The following is a 21,278-nucleotide window of genomic DNA, read 5'->3' as shown; positions in this document are numbered from 1 at the left end:
AAGCAAGGTCATAATCCAAATTGGAGTTTAATTCAAGACGTAGAGGTAGTAACAACTAAATGTGAGTCATATGGTCTGGTGGGCACCACGTTTTTACTAATTTTCAGTGTCAAGTGTGTATACACTACATCTTTTGAGGGTCTTTTGATTCACGAGATAACGTTATACCAACCTAGAAGAAGCCTAAAAGATCAAATAGAAATAATGTTACCATCTTACTATTTCGTCCGTCCTTGTTAGTAACCATCAAGTGTTTGGCGTAGCTTTGAAGCCTGCGCTTGTATTGTTTAGTATACATGTGCTAAACACCAAAAAAAAAAAATGTCTATGTTGATCTCATCATGTTGGTAATTCCAATCAGACTGAAAGCAGAGTTGGTAAAATGGGAACCAAAACAAAAGGATCTCACCATGTTGATCTTTGGATTGGTGATACACAATGTCTTGACTCTTGAGATTGGTCTTATTGAATCTCAAGATTTCTCAGCATAATAAATAATCAATAAATTAAATTCCTCTCCTAACGTAAGTAAATATACATATTGCTATACTTTTATCAGTCATATAACAAATCGCATTGCAATCTCTAAGATCTTAAACCGTGATGAATTACCAAAGAGAAATATCAAAGGGATTTAGAGATACATAAAACACCACGAAGAAAAGAGTGTGAGCACCGGCGCAAGCGACAGTCTTGAGCTGTGATCACTCAAGTCAGAGTAAACGCCATGTTCCATTAATATGAACGCAATCAGATTAATCATATCTCAAGGAATCAAGCACTAAAATTTGACTATTTGATTACTAAACTGTAATTTGAAATCTCCTAATCAAATTCACATTAACAAGCAAGTTCATGTAGTTCACAATACTTTCTAGCATAATTCTCGATGGCTAAAATGGCAGTGCTCAATACACACTAATTCAGACATTTCATGGAATACTTTTGGTGATATAGATTCTAGATATAGAAAAATATCTAGAATCTAACAAAGGATTATCAAGTTGATTTCAAAATGTAAAATATCTGAATAAAAAGATCTAAGGATTAAAAAAAATCTAATAACAACCAATTTATCAATTTAATGAATATCCTACTTAGAATCCTAAAACTCAGTTGGAGGACTACTGACATTGCCACACATATAACAAAAGAGACAGTAAAACATGATTCAATTGAGAAATAAAATAAAAAGTTTAGAAATCTTCTCCTATTTGGTAAAAATGATGGATTCTACTTCCAAAGCTGTTTACAATGAAAAAAAAAATGTTGAGTGTTAGAAGTAGATTTCTAGAGATCCTTAATCAAAATGTATATATATCTTGAAAAATGGTCCGGTTACATGGATAGTATGTTAAGATTTTTAGACTATTGGTAATATGTAAATTTAATTATTTAAATACTTTTATTTAGGACAAAACTAAAATTATATGATGTGATTTCGGATTTTGAAAATTACGATTTATAATCCAGAATTTCCTCGTATTCAAAAAAAAAAGTATTTAAATAACTTTGACCCTAATGTTCTATTTTTATTTGTTCTTTACTGTAATGGCATATAATGTAATATTCAACAAGTTTACGTTATTTTCTTTAAGATTTCCTTTTATTATTAATAGGGTATAGGATATTAAGATAAAAATATTTACAACATTAACTAGGTTATCATGCGATGATGCGAGGAAGAGATCAATATTGATTACATTAAAGGATATTTTATGGGTTCTTTTATCCACCTCCTTTTAGTTTAATCCAATTATTATGCCATGTCATACAATACATAAATAAAAATTAAAAATTAAACAAACAAGTGATTTTTAACTTCTCTTTTTAATTAGTCAATCAAAATTTACTATATAATCTAAGGGGGTGTTATTCATTTATGATTTCAAAAGAGTTTTAGTGATATAAATTGTCATGTAAAATCTGTTGTTATTCAATCAAAATTTTTTAAAGTATGTTAAAGTTTTGTGTTATTCGTTTAAGATTTGTAAAAAATAATCTAAAATCTTCATAAATTTTGGGTTATTAGATACATACTTTTATAAAGTCATTAAAAGTTTTGTGTTATTCAAGTATTATCAAAATAGAGAGATTGTTTGAGAAACTTTACAAGATTATGAAAAACTAATCAACAAGATTATAAAAAACTCTCTAACAATCGTTTAAAATCTTTCATTTCTTTACTTTCAAGGATTTAATTGAATTCATCAAAATTCCTTGTAAATTAGAAATCAATAACACCTCCTAATTAAAAAATTAGTATTATCTAAATAAACAAAATTCATTAAACCCCCAATAAATTGAATTAGTTGTAAAATCTAAACCCTAACTATTCTTTTATAAATCCAAATAATCTCATTTACTTGTAAGTCTTAACCTTAACCACTATTTTATAAATCCAAACTGACATATAAGTTCATTCTATTTTTAAAATTTGTGGTTTTAAATTATTGGTTTTGATAATTTATATGTTTGTTGTTTTTATTCATTATATGTGAATACTCAGCTAATAGAACAGGATTCGTAAAACAAATATTTACTAAAATATACATGTTTACAAATTCTACTATACACTAACACACAATGTATATACTAACACATAACGTTATACTAACACACAATGTATACAACTATATATACTATACGATTCAAACTTAATATAGACTTTTATACTTTGTAAATTGTAGAAGTTAACATTTATCCACACTATTAATCCACACTAATAAGATGTTAATAAAATATCACTATACCCCGACACACCATATATACAACTACATATACTAAATATTAATTACGTCTACAAAGGGACACATTAATTTTATAATAAATTAAATAGTATCCATGTTTAAATGATACCAATAATAAATTGATAAACTTTTAAAATTTATAAATTACACAATTAAATATTTATAGACAAACAAAGTATTAACTATATTAGTAATATATAGAGTAGCAAAATTTATAAACTAATTAAAGCATGAATATCATGCGATGGGTACTAACCTAGTTTACTTGTAAATCTTAACCCTAACCAGTCTTTTATAAATCTAAACTGACATATAAGTTCATTTTATTGTAAATAAACTATAACCATTTTTTTATAAATCCAAACTAACATATAATTTTATTTAATTATAAAGTCTAAATCTACATATAATTGATCTCGTTTAATTAAAAATTAAAAGTATACAGATTTTTTTTTTTAATTATTGTATAACTTAGCATAATTATTGGTTTAAACTAAACGTAAAATCTTACATTAACTAGGATAGCTTTTCAACCAACCTTGTAATACATCAATTAGGAAACCATGTGAGAAATAACTTTTTTCCAACAAGTTTTATACAGAGAGAAACATGTGGCAAATGTCAATTATTAGTAAAATCAGGTGCAATTAAAAATATCATTTTAAAATCAATAAAATCTATAGCATTGATATCTTAAATTAATTGATGATTTTTCATTCCTGTATATATATATTCTCATTGATACATAGATATAAGATATACGAAAATAACATCTTCTCTTCAATTACTTACGATACTATCTTTACAATTCAGATCCAATTTCTCACAAAAGGCATGTGGAAGCATTGTTTATGTCAGAAACATGAGAAATCCGAAAAGTGGGTTGATATTGTCCCTAGTCACAAGCCTCATCGTAGTAACGGTACTATATCAAATAATTATATGATAAATATTCTATGACATATATAGGCTAATATTGGCTTGTTTGTGTTGAAATATGCAGGCAGATTTCGAGTCGTCTCTTACAACACCCTAGCTCATGTAGTTTATTCTTACTCCCTCATTGTCGTATTATCAAAAATCTCTTAGTTATACAAGTATACTTTATATATGTTTTGACATATCGATGGACATGCTCTTAATAGTAAGGGTCTTGTGTTTGTGTAGCGGATGGCGTCGTCGTCTCTCATGTATGTCTCTCCTCCAGAGTCTATCCTGTAGGCTCCTCCGCAATTTATGTTATTAATTTTTGGTATAGGTGGGAGAAACGTTCGAAGGCGATTCTTGATAATATAAAGAATTTTGAAGCTGATTTCATCTGTCTACAAGTTTGTTTAGCTCTCTCATTCTCTCGTGCCACACATAAATAGGATTTTGTATGCTAATATGAATTCTAATATATATATCAATCAATCCATTTTCAGGAAGTAGACGAGTACCATAGTTTTTTCGATAGAAACATGGAAGCTCAAGGATACTCTGGAATTCCTATTGAAAATAAAGAAGGCTATGAATGCGCAATCTTTTTCAAGCCCAAATTGTATAAATAGAGATTTAAGACGTTGAATACAATTTCAGTTTTATAGTTTACAATTTTATTGTCTAAAGTGCCTAACAAAGTCTCTCCTTCCTTCTTGTTTATTTTAAACAGTGCAGAGTTCATTACATACCAAACAACCAGAATCCAAGGATACACCAAATATGAAAACCTTTGCGTGGCGCCGAGTAGTAGTACCGTAAGTAGTGAGTCTAGTGACGTTGTTAACGCTGAAGAGCTTTCTGTGGTAATGGTAGCGTTCAAGATTTTAAAACCATTTAATCATGTCGTTATTATTGCAAGCTCTCATTTAAAATCCGGGTAAATATTTTACTTTTAATTAACTAGATCGCTTTCTGAGTCGATATACATAGTTTTAACCTTTTGATCGTATTAAAATACTTTTCTTACTTTCTTACACTCAGGAAACCTGATCGATGGGATGATTTAAAGCTAGCTCAAGTCAAGACTCTAATGACTGAATTAGCCTCGTTCAAGGAGATTATATCAGCGCTAACAAATTGCAGTCCATCGGTGATCCTTGCTGGTGACTTCAATTCGAAACCCTACGTATAACTTCAACCATGCTTGGTTAATGTAGTTTTGTTCAAGAAACATGGATTTATTCTCTTTCTTACTCTCCTCAGGTGCATAAATACATAAATTCAGACAATATACCGTCTGATATTGATCTACGAAGTGTGTATGAATTTACGAAAGGAGAGCCAAGGTTCACAAATAATGTGCCAGGGTTTGCTGAAACACTCGATTACATGTTCTACACGCATTCTGAAATTATTTCTCCTGTGAAGCTCCTGGATTCGCCGGACGAAGTCGATTTCTTACCCAATGAAATTCATCCGAGTGATCATTTACCCATCGGCGTTGAGTTTGAGATCAACCGAAACATATAGCCAATAATTATATTTTATTTCTCTCATATAATTGAGAAAAACAATGTAATATATATACCAGATAAGATCCACCTAAATAAGTAGGTGTAAGATATAAATGTAAATTATTATTGATAATATTTGAATTTGGAATAGTAAAATAGCAATTTACAATTTTTCTTTATTTAATTTAAATAATTCTTTTTTATTACAAAATTTCAGGCTTATGTATTCTATTTTATTATACAATTTAATTTTATACACTTAAGTTTATTGATGATATTTAAATTATAAATAGTAACTCCGTATTTTTATATATTTTAATTTAGTATTTAGAAAAAAAAACAAATTTCCACCATACATATTTACTTTTGCAATACAATTTAACATCTATATCATCATAATAAACTTGATTTTAATTTTACACACTTCATCTTAAATGATAATAATTTCATATCAAAATAATATTTATATCAGACCAAATCTATATCTTAGTTAATATTAAGAACAATTAACAAAATAATTTTTTTTAAAAAACGTTTTCACTATATTTTACATTCAATAATTTAGAAAACAATTTTCATATATTTTGTACTAAACTTGATTTGCAAGAATTTTTCAAATCTTGAAGATTTGAAATTGACTACTAAACCTAACAATCCCTACAATATATATATTTTAATTTTTTTTAGCAATACTTGAATGTGTATACTGTTTTATATGGATATTTATTATTGTTTTCAAAACTTATTCAGTATTTGATTTGTTTTTGTTTTTTTCAAAAAAACATAGATGGATATGATCCAATGAATTTTAACATTAGATGGATTACTGAAGGATTGTCAAATTTACTGATCCGATTGCAGGATTACATATTGGAATATGACACAATAAGTTTAATATATAAAATTACAAAAGCTTATTAAATAGAAAATATTATGACTGTGATTTATGATGTAAACTAGCAATCCAAAATTTCTACAAATATTTTCCCATGTTGCATAGCGTGGGTCCTTATTTAGTTTTGTATTATATAAACTTTCATTCATTTACCGTTGGAACACTAGTGTGAGGGCTTCGCGCTTCAAGATACCCATTCTTGAAAACACTTCATCATCTTCAAGTTCGTCTTCTTCTCTTTCTTCTTAATCATTTGATCGATCATCTGCAAACACTACCTCCTCACACTCTGTTCCTTGTACAACTCTCACCAACGATATTAGTTTCTTTCTTCTGCGAGAAGCCCAAACCAAGTTCCGTCGCTTCTAAACCCTAATATCTTCTCGTCAAGTTATTGATCATCTTCTCAACCTCTCATTTTCTCTGCTCGAGATTCTATAAACCCTATGGATTTGGGGAAGAATCATCAAATGTTACTTTTTCTACAAGAAAAATCCAACGGTTCTTGAACCCTAGTTTGTTCACACCTTTTCTTCTATCTATCGACTGTTCTCTTATCCAACATCTTTAAAATGCTTAGAGGAGGAGTTTCTCTCCGTAAATACTTAAAGGAGATATGAAAGAAGACATAGGCAATGTGATGAAATTGATCAGGTGGGATGGATACAAATGACTCTTGCGGCTTGCATGCAAGAAGCTGACCAGCTTCAACACTGGAGAGAGAAATGGTTATTGATTCATAGCGACTCCATTAAACCAAGAAGATACGCTAGCTGAGAGGAAGGACGAAGAAGAAATCTAGCCTCCGGTTTCATTCATGGAGCATTTCTTGAGTACACACCAACTCAAAATACATTAGACGTATCACAGTTGGCGACCATTCTTTAGAGTTGACGAAGAGATTTTGAACATCCATAATGAGCAGCTTGGGATTAATGAAGATCATCTCCATGGAGCTCAAAGGTAATATCTCTACTCATAATTGTTTCTCCTCTGTTTGTTACTTTTTGTTTTGTACGTGTTTTGCCATGTTCGATCTAGTTGTTGACTTTGGGTTGGTTCGTTATTATTTTTACTAGTATACATGTTGCATCAAACATTCGAGCAAGAAAAGTCTTCGAGTTCCCTTATCTTCAGACGTCCATGAAGCCAGAAGATGCTGGTGTGGATGCTATTCTCTCAAAGTTCAATATCATGATCTATAGCTACAAAGATGCTGCATACCCCTTTAGGATGGTACCTCCCATTGTTTACGCTCACCTCGCCATTCTCCGAGTAAACGCCGGAGACCTCACTAGCAGTGATACATGGCGTTTATATATGTAGAAGTTATAATTCAGATGGTTTCTTAAGATAAGAGAAAAGCACTTTTCATCTATGAAACAACTCTTTTTAAACAACATTCCTTCCCTTGTATTTTTTTTTGTTAAAGATTCTTCTCTTGTATTTTCCCATACTTATTCAAAATCTCTCCAAAATATTAATGTAGAGTTTACTTTTTGTCATATCCAGAAATAACTATACCAAGTAAATAAGTAGAATATATGACGAGAACGTATACAATTTATGCAATAAAGAGATTAAGCTTGGGGAATAAGGAACCACGGATGCATAAAGACCTCGAATATCAAATCATGATCTTATATTACGAGACACCGAAAGCGAGTGATCATTTGCTCATTGGCATTGAGTTCAGATCCGCCGAAGCAATAATATGAACATAGAAATAATCAAAATAAAAAACCATATTTGTATGCATAAATATTGTTTCCCACTTTTTTCGAACCAGATTCAAACTCTTATGAAGTTATCCCACTATGTTTATAGAGTTCGAAAGTAAAGACCATTATAAACATGAAAGAAGATAACCATTTAACTCGTAGCAATGGATCGGAGCACGCTTATTCTTCTTCCTCTTAATTACCTCGAAAAGCCTGGAACCGGAAGTAAGCTTGGGACATATATAGTAGCAACCAGGACCACCAATTGAAGACTCCATAGAAGAGTAACATTCAACTTTCGGGCATTCTTATGTCTCTCCCACAACGTAGATGCTAATTGACCTAGTTACAAAGTGACGAATATATAGCAGAATCTTACCATTGTTCTCAATGAAGTGACTTGGATATATTGGAAACTTGGGAAGTTGAGCTATAGAAACTGTCATTAACCTACTCCAATGCTTCTTCATCAGTATATCTTACCTGCTAAGTGCGGTTCACGTAACAAAGAAAGATGATCTCCACGGAAAATCCCTAAAGAAAGAGAATCTTTCCACTGGATCCCGATGGATGAGTGATGAAGAGACTCGAACAAGGTCTCAAATCTCTCTTTTGAGAAATCGAAACTTTGTATCGAAACGGTACCGTAGATATTATAACCTATCCAATAAGGAGTTCCTCCTATACACACACTTGACAATGGTAGTCGAAAGAACCCATGGAAGGTTTTATCAACAACAACAACCTTCCAACAATCAGATTTGAAATCGTAGATTTCAACACTTAAATTATTAGGACACCGAAACCTAACCATTTTGTAATCATTACAACCACTTGGTGACTCGTTACTAATGTATCCAAGACCATATGCATCGATGGAATGGTCAAACTCAAAGCTATAGCCACATTTGATCCATCTTGCTTCTTTCAACAACGGATTGGAAACTAAAATTTTGGTTCCCATGACCATTAGCAATAGACCATCACAATGAAACATGTTGTGCTCCAATAAATCCGAAGATGAAAGCGGTTTAAAAACCTGAAAATTTAAACTAGGTTTGTTGTTGAAATCCATACCGATACAAGAAATTGTTGAGCACAATGGAGAAACTGTGGCCGGAACGTAATTGAAGACTGTGAATATCGGTTCAAGACCATGCATGTGAGACATGTGCTTGTTGACGAATATCGGTTCTGTGATTAGTGTTTTCCATTGCTTGCATGTCCTCTACCAAATTAGTTTGTAGTATGTCCTTTACCAAATTAGTTTGTAGTATTATATTTGGGTTTGTTATTTTCAATTTAGGGTATATATTTTTATTATTAAAAACTTTTTTGATTCAATTTAATATTAGATTAATGTTTGCTCTCATTTTTATTTGGGGGATTGATACAAATAGTAATAAAAAAAACTTTATTATTTAATTAATTTATAGAGGATTAAAAATTTTATATGCTATTTTGGAAATTTCAAAAAAAAGGTGTCATTTTTTGGAATAATAAAGTTTTTTAGTGTCATTTACGTCAATCCCCTTGTTATATTAATATTGGTGTGAAGCTTTTTGGGAAATATATCTATAATTTCTCATCTTATAAAGTTTTATGCTCAAGTGAGTGTTAGTATGGAAATTTTTAATTCGCAATAGTGTATATTGGTCCGTAATGGTGAATTAGTTAAATATCGATTAATTAGATTTTAGTCTGGTACACAACCATTTATAGACTAAATATCTGACAGTAAATGATTTAGAAACTCATACTAACTTATATAGTTATATATATAGGTGCTTTGGGAATTTTTGAAAATTTTGGGTTTTGGATTTTGACGTTGATTTCGATTGGATTTTTATTTGTTGGAAAGTAAATGAACCTACTAATGACCTATTTTTGGTTCTAAAGTTCCAATAAATAAAATGAAGGCTCACTAACTACTTTAATATAAAGACAGGGAGCAAATGATAATTATCGAATTCTTCACTATTTTATTTGAAAACCCACAAGAGTTTCTTCAATCTAAAGCCAAATTGGGTTAAGTCAATTGTTGTCACTATAGATGTTTAGTTCTACAACTCTGCATCATCTTCCTCGTCCGAATCTTCTTCTTCCCAGGTGGGTTTCTTCGTTTCTGTATCAATCAATATACAGTTTCATTTTCTGTAATCTCAAGTTTCGTATTTAGTAATGCAACTAAATTGATCGTCTCTGTTCATTGTCATTGGGCAATTTCGTTGAGGAATACAATTTGTTTAGAAATTTCTCATCTTTATATTGGAACCAATCCTCTAGAATCTCGAATTTATCTGGGCTGTAATTGAAATTTTATGGGGAATTAAATCAGCTTCTTAATTTTGACCTAAATATTGATGTTCAAGGATTGTTTTTTTTCCTGACCCTTTGATTCAACAGCTCTCGTGTCTGCAGGAAAGTTATTTCGAGAAGAATGAGTACGAATCCTGCAATTGAACCAAAAGTTCGCAAATTTGAATCTGTTGAAGGAGTTGATATTGGTTCAAGAAATAAATCCGATGGTTTTTTTGCTATTCCTCTTTACTTATCAAAGCTTGTGGCTTTATATAACTGTATAAGTTTAAGTAGAATTGGTACTAGTAATGAGAATTTTGTGTTTTCAGGTATCAGATTCCGTCTTGTTTCATATAACATATTAGCTCAGGTAAGAAATAATCAAGCTTTTTAATCTCTCATATGCTTTGTGATATTTTGTAGCTTAATATTTGGACGAATTTTGTAGTTTTAAACGATCTTACGAATTTCTGAGCTTGATTTATAGATACAGACAGTTCTTTTAGCTCTTTCCTTTGTTGAGTTTCTTATCTATTTGAGCTTTATATTTCTTGTAGGTTTATGTGAAGAGTGCACTTCTCCCACACTCTCCACCTGCCTGTCTCAAGTAATTATTTTTCTCTACATTTCTCAGTTTCGAGATCAAATTTACTTATACTAGTCAAGAGTTCTTTCTGTGAGTTGTGTAATCAATGGCCTGGAGTATAGTCAAGATTTGCTTCAGAAAACAACAATGGATTCTATGAATGTTTAGGAACTTAGCTATAAGCAGGCAATATTGTGTTTGGTCTTACCCACGTTAATTATCCATTACCCAATATGTACTTTGGATTTAGCGATATATTAACTTTGTTAAAATATTAGGGAATGGTGCTTCTTAAAGGGTTATGGTTTTGTAGTAAATGTGACTTGGTCTTCCTTTTCTTGTGTTGCAGATGGAAAGCTCGTTCACATGCAATTCTCAGCGTTCTCAAAAATCTCCAGGCTGATTTCTTTTGTCTGCAGGTACTTTATTCTTGTGAAAACTTCTTCTTTTGTGTTTAGGTAGTATTGAGATACCCTTTTCGTATGAAACACAAAATTCATTCTTCTCTTTTGTTCAATCCATTAGACAAGCTCAGGCCTGTAAAAATGTTAGTGTTGTTTGTTCATAGGGCCTTTGAATTGTGTTTAACAAAAGGGTGTCTCCACTTGTTAGTTATATAGTTGCAATGCTCGCAGGAAGTAGATGAGTACGATAGCTTTTACAGAAATAACATGGACTCTCTGGGATATTCTGGGATTTATATTCAGAGAACCGGCCAGAGGAAGCGTGATGGTTGTGCAATCTTCTACAAGCCAAGCTGGTATGATAAAAACATTAAGCCTGACAAGACGTTAACTTAATGCAAAAACATCAATCTGATTGAAACAACACTCTTCTTTTGATTTAGTGCAGAGTTAGTCACAAAGGAACGGATCGAATATAATGATCTTGTGGACTCAATAAAAGCAGATAGTGTTTCCTGCAGCGAACAGAAGATTGAGACATCCAACGAAGGAAAAGGTGATGAGAAAGCGAAAGATAAATTTGTCCTTTTGGAGGAAAAGAAAGCAAATACTTTGTGCTGTTTCTTTATATCTCAACATCATTACTAACTTTTATCTATGTTCTCTTCACATGTTTCCACAAATCTGCCCCAAACAAAAGATTCTCGAAAAGACAGTCGTGACCTTAATGATCCACTAGTGAGACTAAAACGTGATTGCGTTGGAATAATGGCTGCTTTTAGGATCAACAAGCCGTTTCAGCATATCGTTATCGTGGCAAACACACATCTTTACTGGTAAAAATACTTGTCACCGATTGAAGATTATCTTTTACCACCCTTTAAACTTTCATCTCATGTTTACTTATCTCTAGGGACCCTGAATTGGCTGATGTCAAGCTTGCTCAAGCCAAGTATCTACTGTCACGACTAGCTCAGTTCAAAACACTAATATCAGATGAATTTGAGTGCACACCTTCATTGCTACTAGCTGGCGACTTCAATTCAATTCCTGGGGATATGGTTTGATTCAGTTTCTTACATTGAGTTTCCCTAATTGTTCAATCTATTTGCAAAATCAAAAGATTGGGTTTACGGTGGTAAAATCCTGATACTTGTCGTCGTTTTCCAGGTTTATAGTTACCTAGTATCGGGTAATGCTAAACCCACAGAGACCATAGAAGAAGAAGAAGCTCCAGTTCCTCTGTCTAGTGTCTATGAAGTCACAAGAGGAGAGCCTAAGTTCACAAATTGCACTCCTGGCTTCACAAACACACTTGACTACATCTTCATCTCTCCTTCAGACTTCATTAAACCTGTGAGTATCCTTCAACTACCTGAGCCGGATTCTCCAGATGTTGTCGGTTTCTTACCGAATCATCATCACCCGAGTGATCATTTACCTATAGGAGCTGAGTTTGAGATTCGTCGGGAATAGGAAGTTTCGTTCTTTAGAAAGTTTTGTCGCATAACTCCATTGTTTCAGCATTTGAATATGGTTCTTGTAGAAATCATGAAGCAGTGAATCATACACACACAACACAAAGTATTAAAGGACTTGGATCATTTTTGTCTCAATAAACTCGAAATTTTCGTTGTGTGCATTGAATTACTGAGAATATTTGAATTTTCTTGAGAAGAAATTGTTTAATGTGTCTTGTTTATTGCACTCATAAAATAACATAAGAATTGGTTCTATTATTCTGTAGTCAACTAGACAAAAACAATAGAAGATTTAGTGAAATGACATGTTAATATCATATGATGATCTCGTTTCAATTTGTTGAATAAAGTTGCAACAAAATTAGGTCAAGCATTGATCTGTTTTATCTATCAACCACTAAAGTTTGTACTATCGCACCAACTTATAATAATAAATCATAATTTTGAGTACGAACGAATATTCTTTTACAGTCTCACCTTTCACCGATAATTTGAACCATTGTTATTGAATAAAGTCGTACTCTTCAAACTTTTATCCAAAATGACAGTGATGTAATGTTATGTTCCAAAAACATAAGATTTTTTCAAAACGGATAGTGATCATTCCTTTGAATATATAATCACAAACAACCGAACAAAAATATTATATTTTCTATGCTTATTATATGTTCTTATAAATAAATATCATTTAGCATAAGCTTCCCTTGAGAACCTTTTTACCTACTGGTAAACTGAAAATGAAAATCTTTGATGTTAGTTTCACCGGAGAGTTCATAGTCAAAGCTTCTGGCGACCAACCGGAGAAAGTTAATAGCCTTAATCTCTCAAATTTTGACCTTCTTTCCGGCCGTTTTCCGGTGACCTACTTTTACTTCTACCCCAAGCAACCACAATTATCCTTTGAAACAATCGTCAAATCCCTCCAAAGCTCTCTCTCTCAAACTCTCAGCTACTTCTATCCTTTCGCGGGTCAGATTGTTCCCAATGAAACATCACAAGAAGAGCCTATGATCATCTGTAACAACAATGGAGCTTTGTTCGTTGAAGCCCGAGCTCATGTCGATCTCAAGAGTTTAGATTTTTACAATCTTGATGCGTTTCTCCAATCAAAGCTGGTACAGGTTAACCCGGATTTCTCTTTACAGATTCAAGCGACAGAGTTCGAATGTGGAGGCCTCGCTTTAACATTCACGTTTGATCATGCTTTAGGAGACGCGAGCTCCTTCGGGAAATTCCTCACTTTGTGGTCAGAGATATCGAGAAATAAGCCGGTTTCTTGTGTACCAGATCACAGGAGAAACCTCCTCCGGGCACGCTCTCCTCCACGTTATGACCCTCACTTGGACAAAACTTTCATAAAATGCAGTGAGGAAGACATTAAGAACATACCGATGTCTAAAACGCTCATCAAGCGTCTCTACCACATCGGTGCTTCGAGCCTAGACGCGTTGCAAGCTCTAGCTACTGTAAACGGAGAGAGCAGGACAAAGATTGAAGCTTTCTCCGCTTATGTGTGGAAGAAAATGGTGGATTCTATAGAGAGCGGTCATAAAACCTGCAAGATGGGATGGCTTGTCGACGGTAGAGGAAGACTTGAGACCGTTACCTCGAGCTACATAGGAAACGTATTGTCTATAGCTGTAGGTGAAGCCAGTATCGAAAATCTGAAGAAAAACCATGTGTCAGATATAGCAAACATAGTGCATAAATCGATAACAGAAGTGACAAACGATACTCATTTCACAGATTTGATAGATTGGATCGAGAGTCACCGACCTGGACTGATGTTGGCTCGGGTGGTTCTCGGACAAGAAGGACCAGCTTTGGTCTTGTCTTCAGGACGACGGTTCCCTGTGGCTGAATTGGATTTTGGATTTGGTGCTCCTTTCCTAGGAACTGTATGTTCAACGGTTGAGAAAATAGGAGTTGGTTACCTGAACCAGCGACCTAGCGCCTGCAATGATGGCTCGTGGTCGGTTTCTGCTATTGTGTGGCCTGAACTCGCTACAGCTTTAGAGTCTGACTCGGTGTTTCAGCCAATGTCTGCTAAACATCTTCAACTCCAGACCTGAAAACAAGCAAAGCTAACAACGAAAAAATAACCCCAAAGGAAGAAGCTTTCATTGTTTTGCTTTATTATATGTAAAATTATGGTTACAATGTGGCAAAACCATGTCGGAGTTTTTACTTTTCACATTTTCTACACTAGATGTTACTTCTGCACAGGAAACAAAAACAAAATCAGGGAGCTTTCACCGGATATACGATATAAACCTACGGTCAAAGTCTTAAGGCTTCTTCAAATATTTCTTGGCTTCTGCAGAGAAGCTTCTAGTGATTTGTTTGTCGGAGAATGTTAAAGGAAGCTCTTCATCATCATAATCAGCCTCTCTTCTGTCTATCCAGCTATGAGGTCTACTTGAGTCTTTTGGACTATCATCTCCTTCGGTGGATTCCGTGGGCGAGTTTGGTCCGTCTGGTAACTCGCGATACAAGTGTTTAATTATGAAAAGAGCAGTATCTTGATCTCTCCAATAGTTCCTGCACAGTATATAGCAGTCTTGAGTTTTTGGCTCTAAACGTTACATGTAATGTGTAAGCAATGAAAAGTTTCACTTACGTATGAGCTCCTATTGCTTGTAGATACGGATGCTCAAAGGTTTTCTCCTGCATCACCCAAATATTTCAGCAATCATTATATGCAAACTAGAGAGCTTTAGCCAAATCTAGTACATACTGATTCTTTTATCCAAGAACCAAACGAAAAGGTGAATGCAACAAAATCATAAAAGTTATAAATTAGGTGGAAATGCATCAAAACTTCACCTGGAGCATGTGATCTATCCGACCGTCTCGAGTTCCAGTTAATCTCTCTATCATTAAGGAACCATAGGACCTATCATCCTTTTCGTCATCAGTTTCTTCCATCTCTGTTCCATCACACATGCAAGTATACTTAGAAGTACATCAGAGGTAATAGAAAAAAACCTTGCGAAGTAACAACTTTTTTACCGTCTAGGTTATCTGCACTTTTGGATTGACAAATAGTGAGAACTCTTGTCTGCATGAGAATTTAAAGGTAAGTATTTTGTACATTGAAACACAAAAGATAACAACTTGGGGTCACACTAAAACATAGATAAAAGTAATTAGAAGTCTGAAAACACACACCCTTACTGAATCAAAATGATTCATTATTCTCTGTGAACGTGCAGCAAAATCTTCTCTGAAATCCTATAGAACATTACATAGAGCAAACAAATTAGAAGAGGAAGTAAAACGAAACACCAAACCACAAAATTACAAGTACCTGTAATCCAATATGCAACCGCTTGCCTCCTCTGTGGTAGGGAATAATAACGGGTCGTTCGGGAAGGTACTCTTTGCAGACAAGTGGCTCCACTCTGCGTGAAACAAAAGTTTAGTTGGCGTTACACACTTGCAAAAGAAGGTAACAAAGACAGCGATATCATAAACTAGCTACAAGCTGTTTTATTTCCATGAAGACTAACCTATATGCAACAGGATCATAGGGGTGAAATATATTGAACATTCGACGACAAGCTGGCATCTCTTCAATAGCATTCTCCTCTTCCCAGTAATCTTTTCCCTTACCTAACACATATTGAACAGCTTTTAGAGCATATAAAGAGACTTTGCAAGGAAAGGTAAACAAGCAATTCAATAGCAGCGTAAAGAACATACAAGAAAAAAACAAAAAATTCTTGGATCTCTTGTTTTCACAATCCTGAAATTACATAAATAAGTATTACCTATCCCAAGACGTATATTTCGAAGGGCAAGAAAAACTCCAAGAGGAGACCCAACTGCAAAGAAAGTGTCAACCTGAGCAGAATATGCAGTTAAGAGTTAGAATGACTTTTTTCAGTGTAGTTTCTGAATGAGATTTATATATTTTAATTGTACAATCCCAGACCTTGAACTCAAGCTTTTGGTACTTGATAAAAGGAGTAAAGCTTGTAGGTGCATCGGCATCTTCAGTTTGCACCTTCTCGTTGTTGAGCTCCTTAGGCGCCACAGATGTCTTGGCTTTTTCTGTTGATAACATCATTTCATATCATCACTAAGATGTACATAAAAGAAGTTTTCAAACACAACTCAAAATATGGGAAAGATAGAAATCAAGGGTCAGAAACAATACCATCCGATAATATTCTGGCATTCTCTGATAGCAGTTGTGCGACTTTTGACCTCAATGAGTTAACCTGGGATAACAATAACTACCATCAATGGAAACATAACTACTTCTCTGTTTCGGTCAGACAGTAAAGAAACTGGACAACACTTCCACAGAGAACACAAAACTAAGAAAGTACCAGATGCTATGAACACAAGAGTTGAAAGCTTACAAGAACCTAAACTGCATATCTCATCCAAGAATGAACAGTTGAAAGTGCCGATATTTACCTCATCTTGTAACAACTTGATTCTCTCCTCATTATTAGAGTTGACACTTTCTTTATCCCATGATTGTTCTTGAGAACATGATGGAGAATCAGGCGTTCTACAGTCCGCTCCATCTGGAACATCCTGTGAGGATATAGCACCACTAGAATCATGATGGTCATCTTCCTGGCCACCTCGTCTTTCCAAACCCACGTTGGCCACAACAGAATCAGAGATCAATGAAGGATCTTCCTGGATGACATCGTGATGCTCCAATACTGTTGGTTCTTTAGCCATCGTGTTATTATCTTGACCTGTGATTTTCTCGGGGTTATTCAACTGGTCAGATTTCTCTGGCTCAAAATTTGATGATGGATGTGAACTACAAGGTTTGTCAGCTTTAGCTGGAGTTGGAGGAGATTCTTCATCTGGGAAAAATTTCTTGTATACTGAATCCATTGGAAATGGGGATGACAAGTTGTGCTGATGACATAAGATGTCATAGGAGAGAACACTCCCCAGAGAATGTCCATAAATGGAAATCTGTAATATGTCCATGAACAGACCATGAATTCCAACTTCATGCAAGCTTACACCAGTCAACAATTGAATGAAAAGACAAAACAAGATGGGCACCTTTCCGACATAGTCTGGATTCCGCTTTAAAAATTTTAGATACAGTCTATTCAGTTGCTTTGAAACCTGCAAAACGAAAATGGAGCACAATTCACTTTTCATACTAAACAAGATTATCAGTTATAACAATACAGAAAATTAAAGTAACAATATCTATTAAGGTTTTCTGGTGTCACAAAATCTAAAAACTCAATCACGAATAGGTTTCAATTTGGTAAGAAGACAGAGAGAGCATAAAATTTGGGATATATCAATACCGAATCAATTATAGCCTGACAATAAATGGGGCTCATGTAGTATAACACATCATGAACAGTTGCGCTTAGCATCTCTCGGAAACGCCGTACACCGTCTAAAGTACATTTATCAACAGCAGCTTCACCACTTAGCTTTAGACCCTTTCTCCACTACAAAAACAATAGAGAAAGACAGAATCTACAAAGTAAGATCATACTATACAGAGATGAAAACAGAAGGGGATAAAAATACATGTATAGCCACCTGGCATGGGATGAAAAGAACTCGTTGAGTGCTGAGCTGATGAGAGGTTAGATGACGTTCCGCTAAAGCTGCCGTGATTTGACGAAAGTTTCCAACATCGTCAACAAGATTAGACTTTTCTCCTTTTTGGCCAATACCATGAACCATAAATACAAGATGCCGAACAGGGACCTGGAAAAAATAACACAAAAGAACAGTTTCAGAGAGCTTCAAATTTGGAGATATTTTAAAAATAAGACGACAGAGATCAGATATGCAAATGCCATTCATGGAAAACAAAAGTATACTAAAACATACTTGAGAACAATAGTCATCCATCTCTTCCTCCTTTTGCTGGCGAAGTTCTTCCTAAAAAAATGCACAAGAAATGTGTGTTCAATCACAAGAACACTAACCAGCTAATAAGAAAAATATAGAAATGGAAGTTAACTCGATTTTTCATTAGAGACTGGTAAGTATAGAGTCAAAGACAGTTACGAAAATAAATCAGAATAGTCTAAAACCTGCGTAGGTTTTGGAGAGTAGGAGCCAGCATAACCACGTCTCAACTTAATTCCATTCCCAGTATATCCAACGATGCCAGAGAACCCAGAAGGATCAACATTAAGCCACGCTTCCCAGGTGTCATCCTCCCCAGTAAAGAGAGCATGGAGTCCCTACATATACGACTTCAGATAATGTTATCTATGCAACCATTATACTGGCGAAAAAATTACAGTTCTTTCCCATGAAATCAAACACATACCAGACTAGAACCCTGCAAATCAATACGAGCTGCAAAAAGCCCAGAGGGTTGAAAACTTCTTCTGCGCCAAACCTGGTTGAAAAGTCCAAAGTAATTGGTGCTATTGTCATATCATCAACAATATATACGCATAGAACTATACAAAAGAAAGAGATAAAATGTAACAAGAGATAGCTTTAGTGGATTTATGAACCTTAACAGAAATGCATCAATTACTTCTAGTTCTAGGCAAATGGGGATCACAAATTCAAATTGTATTCCACAGAAAGATATCTAACCTTGTTACGATATGCAACCTCCAACTGCTCAGAAACAGTTTCTGGAATCGGAAGCCAGTCTAGGCCACCTTTACGAGCAAACCAGTGACCTCTAAGCACACGCCGATTATCTCCATTCCAGTACACGGGAAAACAATGCCTCCTCACCAAGTCCACCTGCAGAATTCCAGTTCCGTGGTCAGAAATATGGATTGCACACAAGGACTCTACTGGCTCAACACGTAAAATTTACAAGAAACTTCTAAAACATTCTTTAAATATCTGCACAATGTACCTCATATAGCCCACCCTTAACAGGTACACCTACTCGCTCCTCTTCAACTTCATATAGACTAGAGGACACGGAAGCTTCTGAAGGAGTTTCAATTGATTTCTTTTTAGAATTAACTTGCAGTTTCGGACCTTCGCTGCATTCTGCGTACTCTTTCCACCAGAGTGACAACAACTCATCTTCTCTCTATAGCACAAATATCCCAAAATATTATCAGATATGATAGTTTCATTCAAATCTTGAACCAAACAGCCAAGAGGCAAGAACTTGTCGAGATATACAAATACATCGTAAAACCACAAAAGCTTAGAAGAAGAAGAAGAACCTGCAAGAAAGACGCCTCAATCGCAAGAGAATCCCTCATACCAAAACGGAAATACTCACTCTTTCCTACTACGTCAGTGCGAGGTACTGAAGCAGCTAACTCTGCAGAAAAGACAATAACACATTACATCTTTAATCCAGCCATTAGACATTTCGACAAAACAAACAATTGCATTCTCTATTAAACCCTCAAACCAACCAATTAAGCCAATTAGACTCACCATTTTCAGCCAAAGGAACCTTACAAAAGTACCACCGAACATCACTCCCATCAGATGGACTTCTAGTCTGAGCAAGATACTTTTGTCTACCATGGCATTGCTCAATCACATCTTCCAACCTCGCAATGTTCGAAGGCGTGTTCTTTAACAAATCAGGAGATGTTTCATTAACCTCCCGAGTTCCTAAATGTGTCTCTCTATCTTCCATCTGATCAAGAAAATCATAAAGCATCAAACTTTAGACTTACAAACACACAAAAACCTAAATCGGTAATCAGAAACAACAAAGAAGTCTAATTTCGAATCAACTACAAGTTTCTAATCTGTTCGGCGATCAATTATTGAAAATTTAACAAAACCCTACAGAGAAAATAAAGAATCAAACACATACCACGATACAGAGGGGGTTAAAGGAGGAAGCTTTAGACGAGAATTTAACAGAAAGATTAAAGATTTTTGATTTGAATAAAGCTAAATCGCGAGAGGAGAATTAGAAAGAAGAAGAAGAAACAAATTAAAAAAAAAAGGTCGTTTGAAAAAGAAGAGTGACAGCTGGGAAATCGAATTGAATTGGTTTTGTTGGTATTGAAGAATATTCGTGAGAGAAGAGAACCCAACGAAACTTTGCTTCAGCGGTTGCGTGTACTGTCATCTACTTAAACCACTGCCACGTAGATGCCAAGTCATAATTTCGAAAAAAACGAACCAATTTGTCTTGTTGTTACAAGTGAAGGATAAATTTGCCAAAAGTCAAAATAAAATGTGTTGGTGTTGATCTACCAAAATTGTTTCAATAGTGTGTTATTTAAAGATAGCAAGCATGTGTGTTTTGAATTATGGAAAATGATAAATTAACAGCTCCATTTTAGCTTAATCACTCCACCGATAGTGATTTTTAGGAAGATACTTGCGATTATGGTATAGCAAAAGCCAAAGGATTACAAAATTTGGGATCTAATGAGGCTCTATGTTACTTACTTGTTGGTCACCTTCGTAGATTCTTACCAAAAGAATCGTAGCTTTGAAACCTTCAAAATACTTCTTTTTGGATGGTTAGAATTTAGAAGTTCATCATTTGTGCTACCTCATCCTCATAACCATACCAATCTTAACCACTATAATAAATTTAAATGCTTTGCCAATAAGAAATTCGTTGGTCTAAACCATATGATATTGACATGGTCCTTGATTCTTAGTCTAAGGTGCAAGATTCCTTAATTCTCACCACTTCTTTGTTTTCATTTACGTTTATTTTGACAGTTTACGTTTTCTACACTTCAAAGCAAAATAAATAGTGTTGCCTAAATCAATACCAACTAAAC

The 21,278-nt window shown here is 34.2% G+C and overlaps 6 protein-coding genes and 1 long non-coding RNA gene across 14 annotated transcripts; 4 read left to right on the top strand and 3 right to left on the bottom strand.

The window, feature by feature from the left end:
• Positions 1 to 3,920: 3,920 nt before the first annotated feature.
• On the top strand, positions 3,921 to 5,201 carry AT1G31530 (DNAse I-like superfamily protein; the record flags this gene model as incomplete). The annotated part of the gene is made up of 6 exons (NM_102892.1): positions 3,921 to 3,967; positions 4,009 to 4,078; positions 4,175 to 4,290; positions 4,402 to 4,608; positions 4,713 to 4,857; positions 4,935 to 5,201. 6 exons carry the CDS (start codon positions 3,921 to 3,923, stop codon positions 5,199 to 5,201), a joined length of 852 nt encoding a protein of 283 aa, NP_174438.1.
• Positions 5,202 to 6,749: 1,548 nt separating this feature from the next.
• AT1G31520 (uncharacterized protein) lies at positions 6,750 to 7,406 on the top strand (the record flags this gene model as incomplete). Its single annotated transcript, NM_102891.1, has 3 exons — positions 6,750 to 6,808; positions 6,951 to 7,043; positions 7,160 to 7,406. The coding sequence occupies 3 exons, from the start codon at positions 6,750 to 6,752 to the stop codon at positions 7,404 to 7,406; spliced, it is 399 nt and encodes a 132-aa protein (NP_174437.1).
• A 520-nt stretch (positions 7,407 to 7,926) lies between these two features.
• Positions 7,927 to 8,972, bottom strand: AT1G31510 (F-box associated ubiquitination effector family protein; the record flags this gene model as incomplete). The annotated part of the gene is made up of 3 exons (NM_102890.1): positions 7,927 to 8,108; positions 8,181 to 8,240; positions 8,285 to 8,972. The coding sequence occupies 3 exons, from the start codon at positions 8,970 to 8,972 to the stop codon at positions 7,927 to 7,929; spliced, it is 930 nt and encodes a 309-aa protein (NP_174436.1).
• A 780-nt stretch (positions 8,973 to 9,752) lies between these two features.
• Positions 9,753 to 12,816, top strand: AT1G31500 (DNAse I-like superfamily protein). Of its 8 annotated transcripts, none has more exons than NM_001332964.1 (10): positions 9,753 to 9,910; positions 10,223 to 10,329; positions 10,432 to 10,472; positions 10,660 to 10,709; positions 11,038 to 11,107; positions 11,324 to 11,448; positions 11,536 to 11,648; positions 11,793 to 11,928; positions 12,006 to 12,153; positions 12,263 to 12,816. In NM_001332964.1, the coding sequence occupies exons 1-10, from the start codon at positions 9,855 to 9,857 to the stop codon at positions 12,566 to 12,568; spliced, it is 1,152 nt and encodes a 383-aa protein (NP_001323327.1). In that variant the 5' UTR covers positions 9,753 to 9,854; the 3' UTR covers positions 12,569 to 12,816. The 8 variants fall into 8 exon arrangements, with proteins under 8 accessions (NP_001323327.1, NP_174435.2, NP_973944.1 ...); NM_102889.5 differs by having other exon boundaries at positions 10,208 to 10,329; NM_202214.3 differs by having other exon boundaries at positions 9,817 to 9,914; positions 10,228 to 10,329; positions 12,263 to 12,784.
• A 278-nt stretch (positions 12,817 to 13,094) lies between these two features.
• On the top strand, positions 13,095 to 15,161 carry AT1G31490 (HXXXD-type acyl-transferase family protein). The gene has a single exon (NM_102888.3). It carries the CDS (start codon positions 13,311 to 13,313, stop codon positions 14,643 to 14,645), a length of 1,335 nt encoding a protein of 444 aa, NP_174434.1. The 5' UTR covers positions 13,095 to 13,310; the 3' UTR covers positions 14,646 to 15,161.
• AT1G31485 lies at positions 13,314 to 14,645 on the bottom strand. The gene is made up of 2 exons (NR_139813.1): positions 14,350 to 14,645; positions 13,314 to 14,237 (listed from the first exon to the last, which is right to left on the bottom strand). It is a non-coding gene; the product is annotated as an other RNA (long non-coding RNA).
• SGR2 (shoot gravitropism 2 (SGR2)) lies at positions 14,688 to 20,573 on the bottom strand. Its single transcript, NM_102887.5, has 22 exons — positions 20,348 to 20,573; positions 19,957 to 20,164; positions 19,737 to 19,837; positions 19,415 to 19,597; positions 19,141 to 19,296; positions 18,863 to 18,934; positions 18,621 to 18,773; positions 18,415 to 18,465; positions 18,118 to 18,288; positions 17,874 to 18,023; positions 17,617 to 17,682; positions 17,002 to 17,523; positions 16,736 to 16,799; positions 16,511 to 16,629; positions 16,347 to 16,419; positions 16,086 to 16,188; positions 15,884 to 15,977; positions 15,745 to 15,807; positions 15,586 to 15,634; positions 15,400 to 15,503; positions 15,194 to 15,240; positions 14,688 to 15,114 (listed from the first exon to the last, which is right to left on the bottom strand). Exons 2-22 carry the CDS (start codon positions 20,162 to 20,164, stop codon positions 14,862 to 14,864), a joined length of 2,802 nt encoding a protein of 933 aa, NP_174433.2. The 5' UTR covers positions 20,348 to 20,573; the 3' UTR covers positions 14,688 to 14,861.
• Positions 20,574 to 21,278: the final 705 nt, after the last annotated feature.

This window comes from Arabidopsis thaliana (genome assembly GCF_000001735.4).
Source record: "Arabidopsis thaliana chromosome 1 sequence".
NCBI classification, from domain to species: Eukaryota; Viridiplantae; Streptophyta; class Magnoliopsida; order Brassicales; family Brassicaceae; genus Arabidopsis; species Arabidopsis thaliana.
This window is presented reverse-complemented; position numbering and strand designations above follow the sequence as displayed.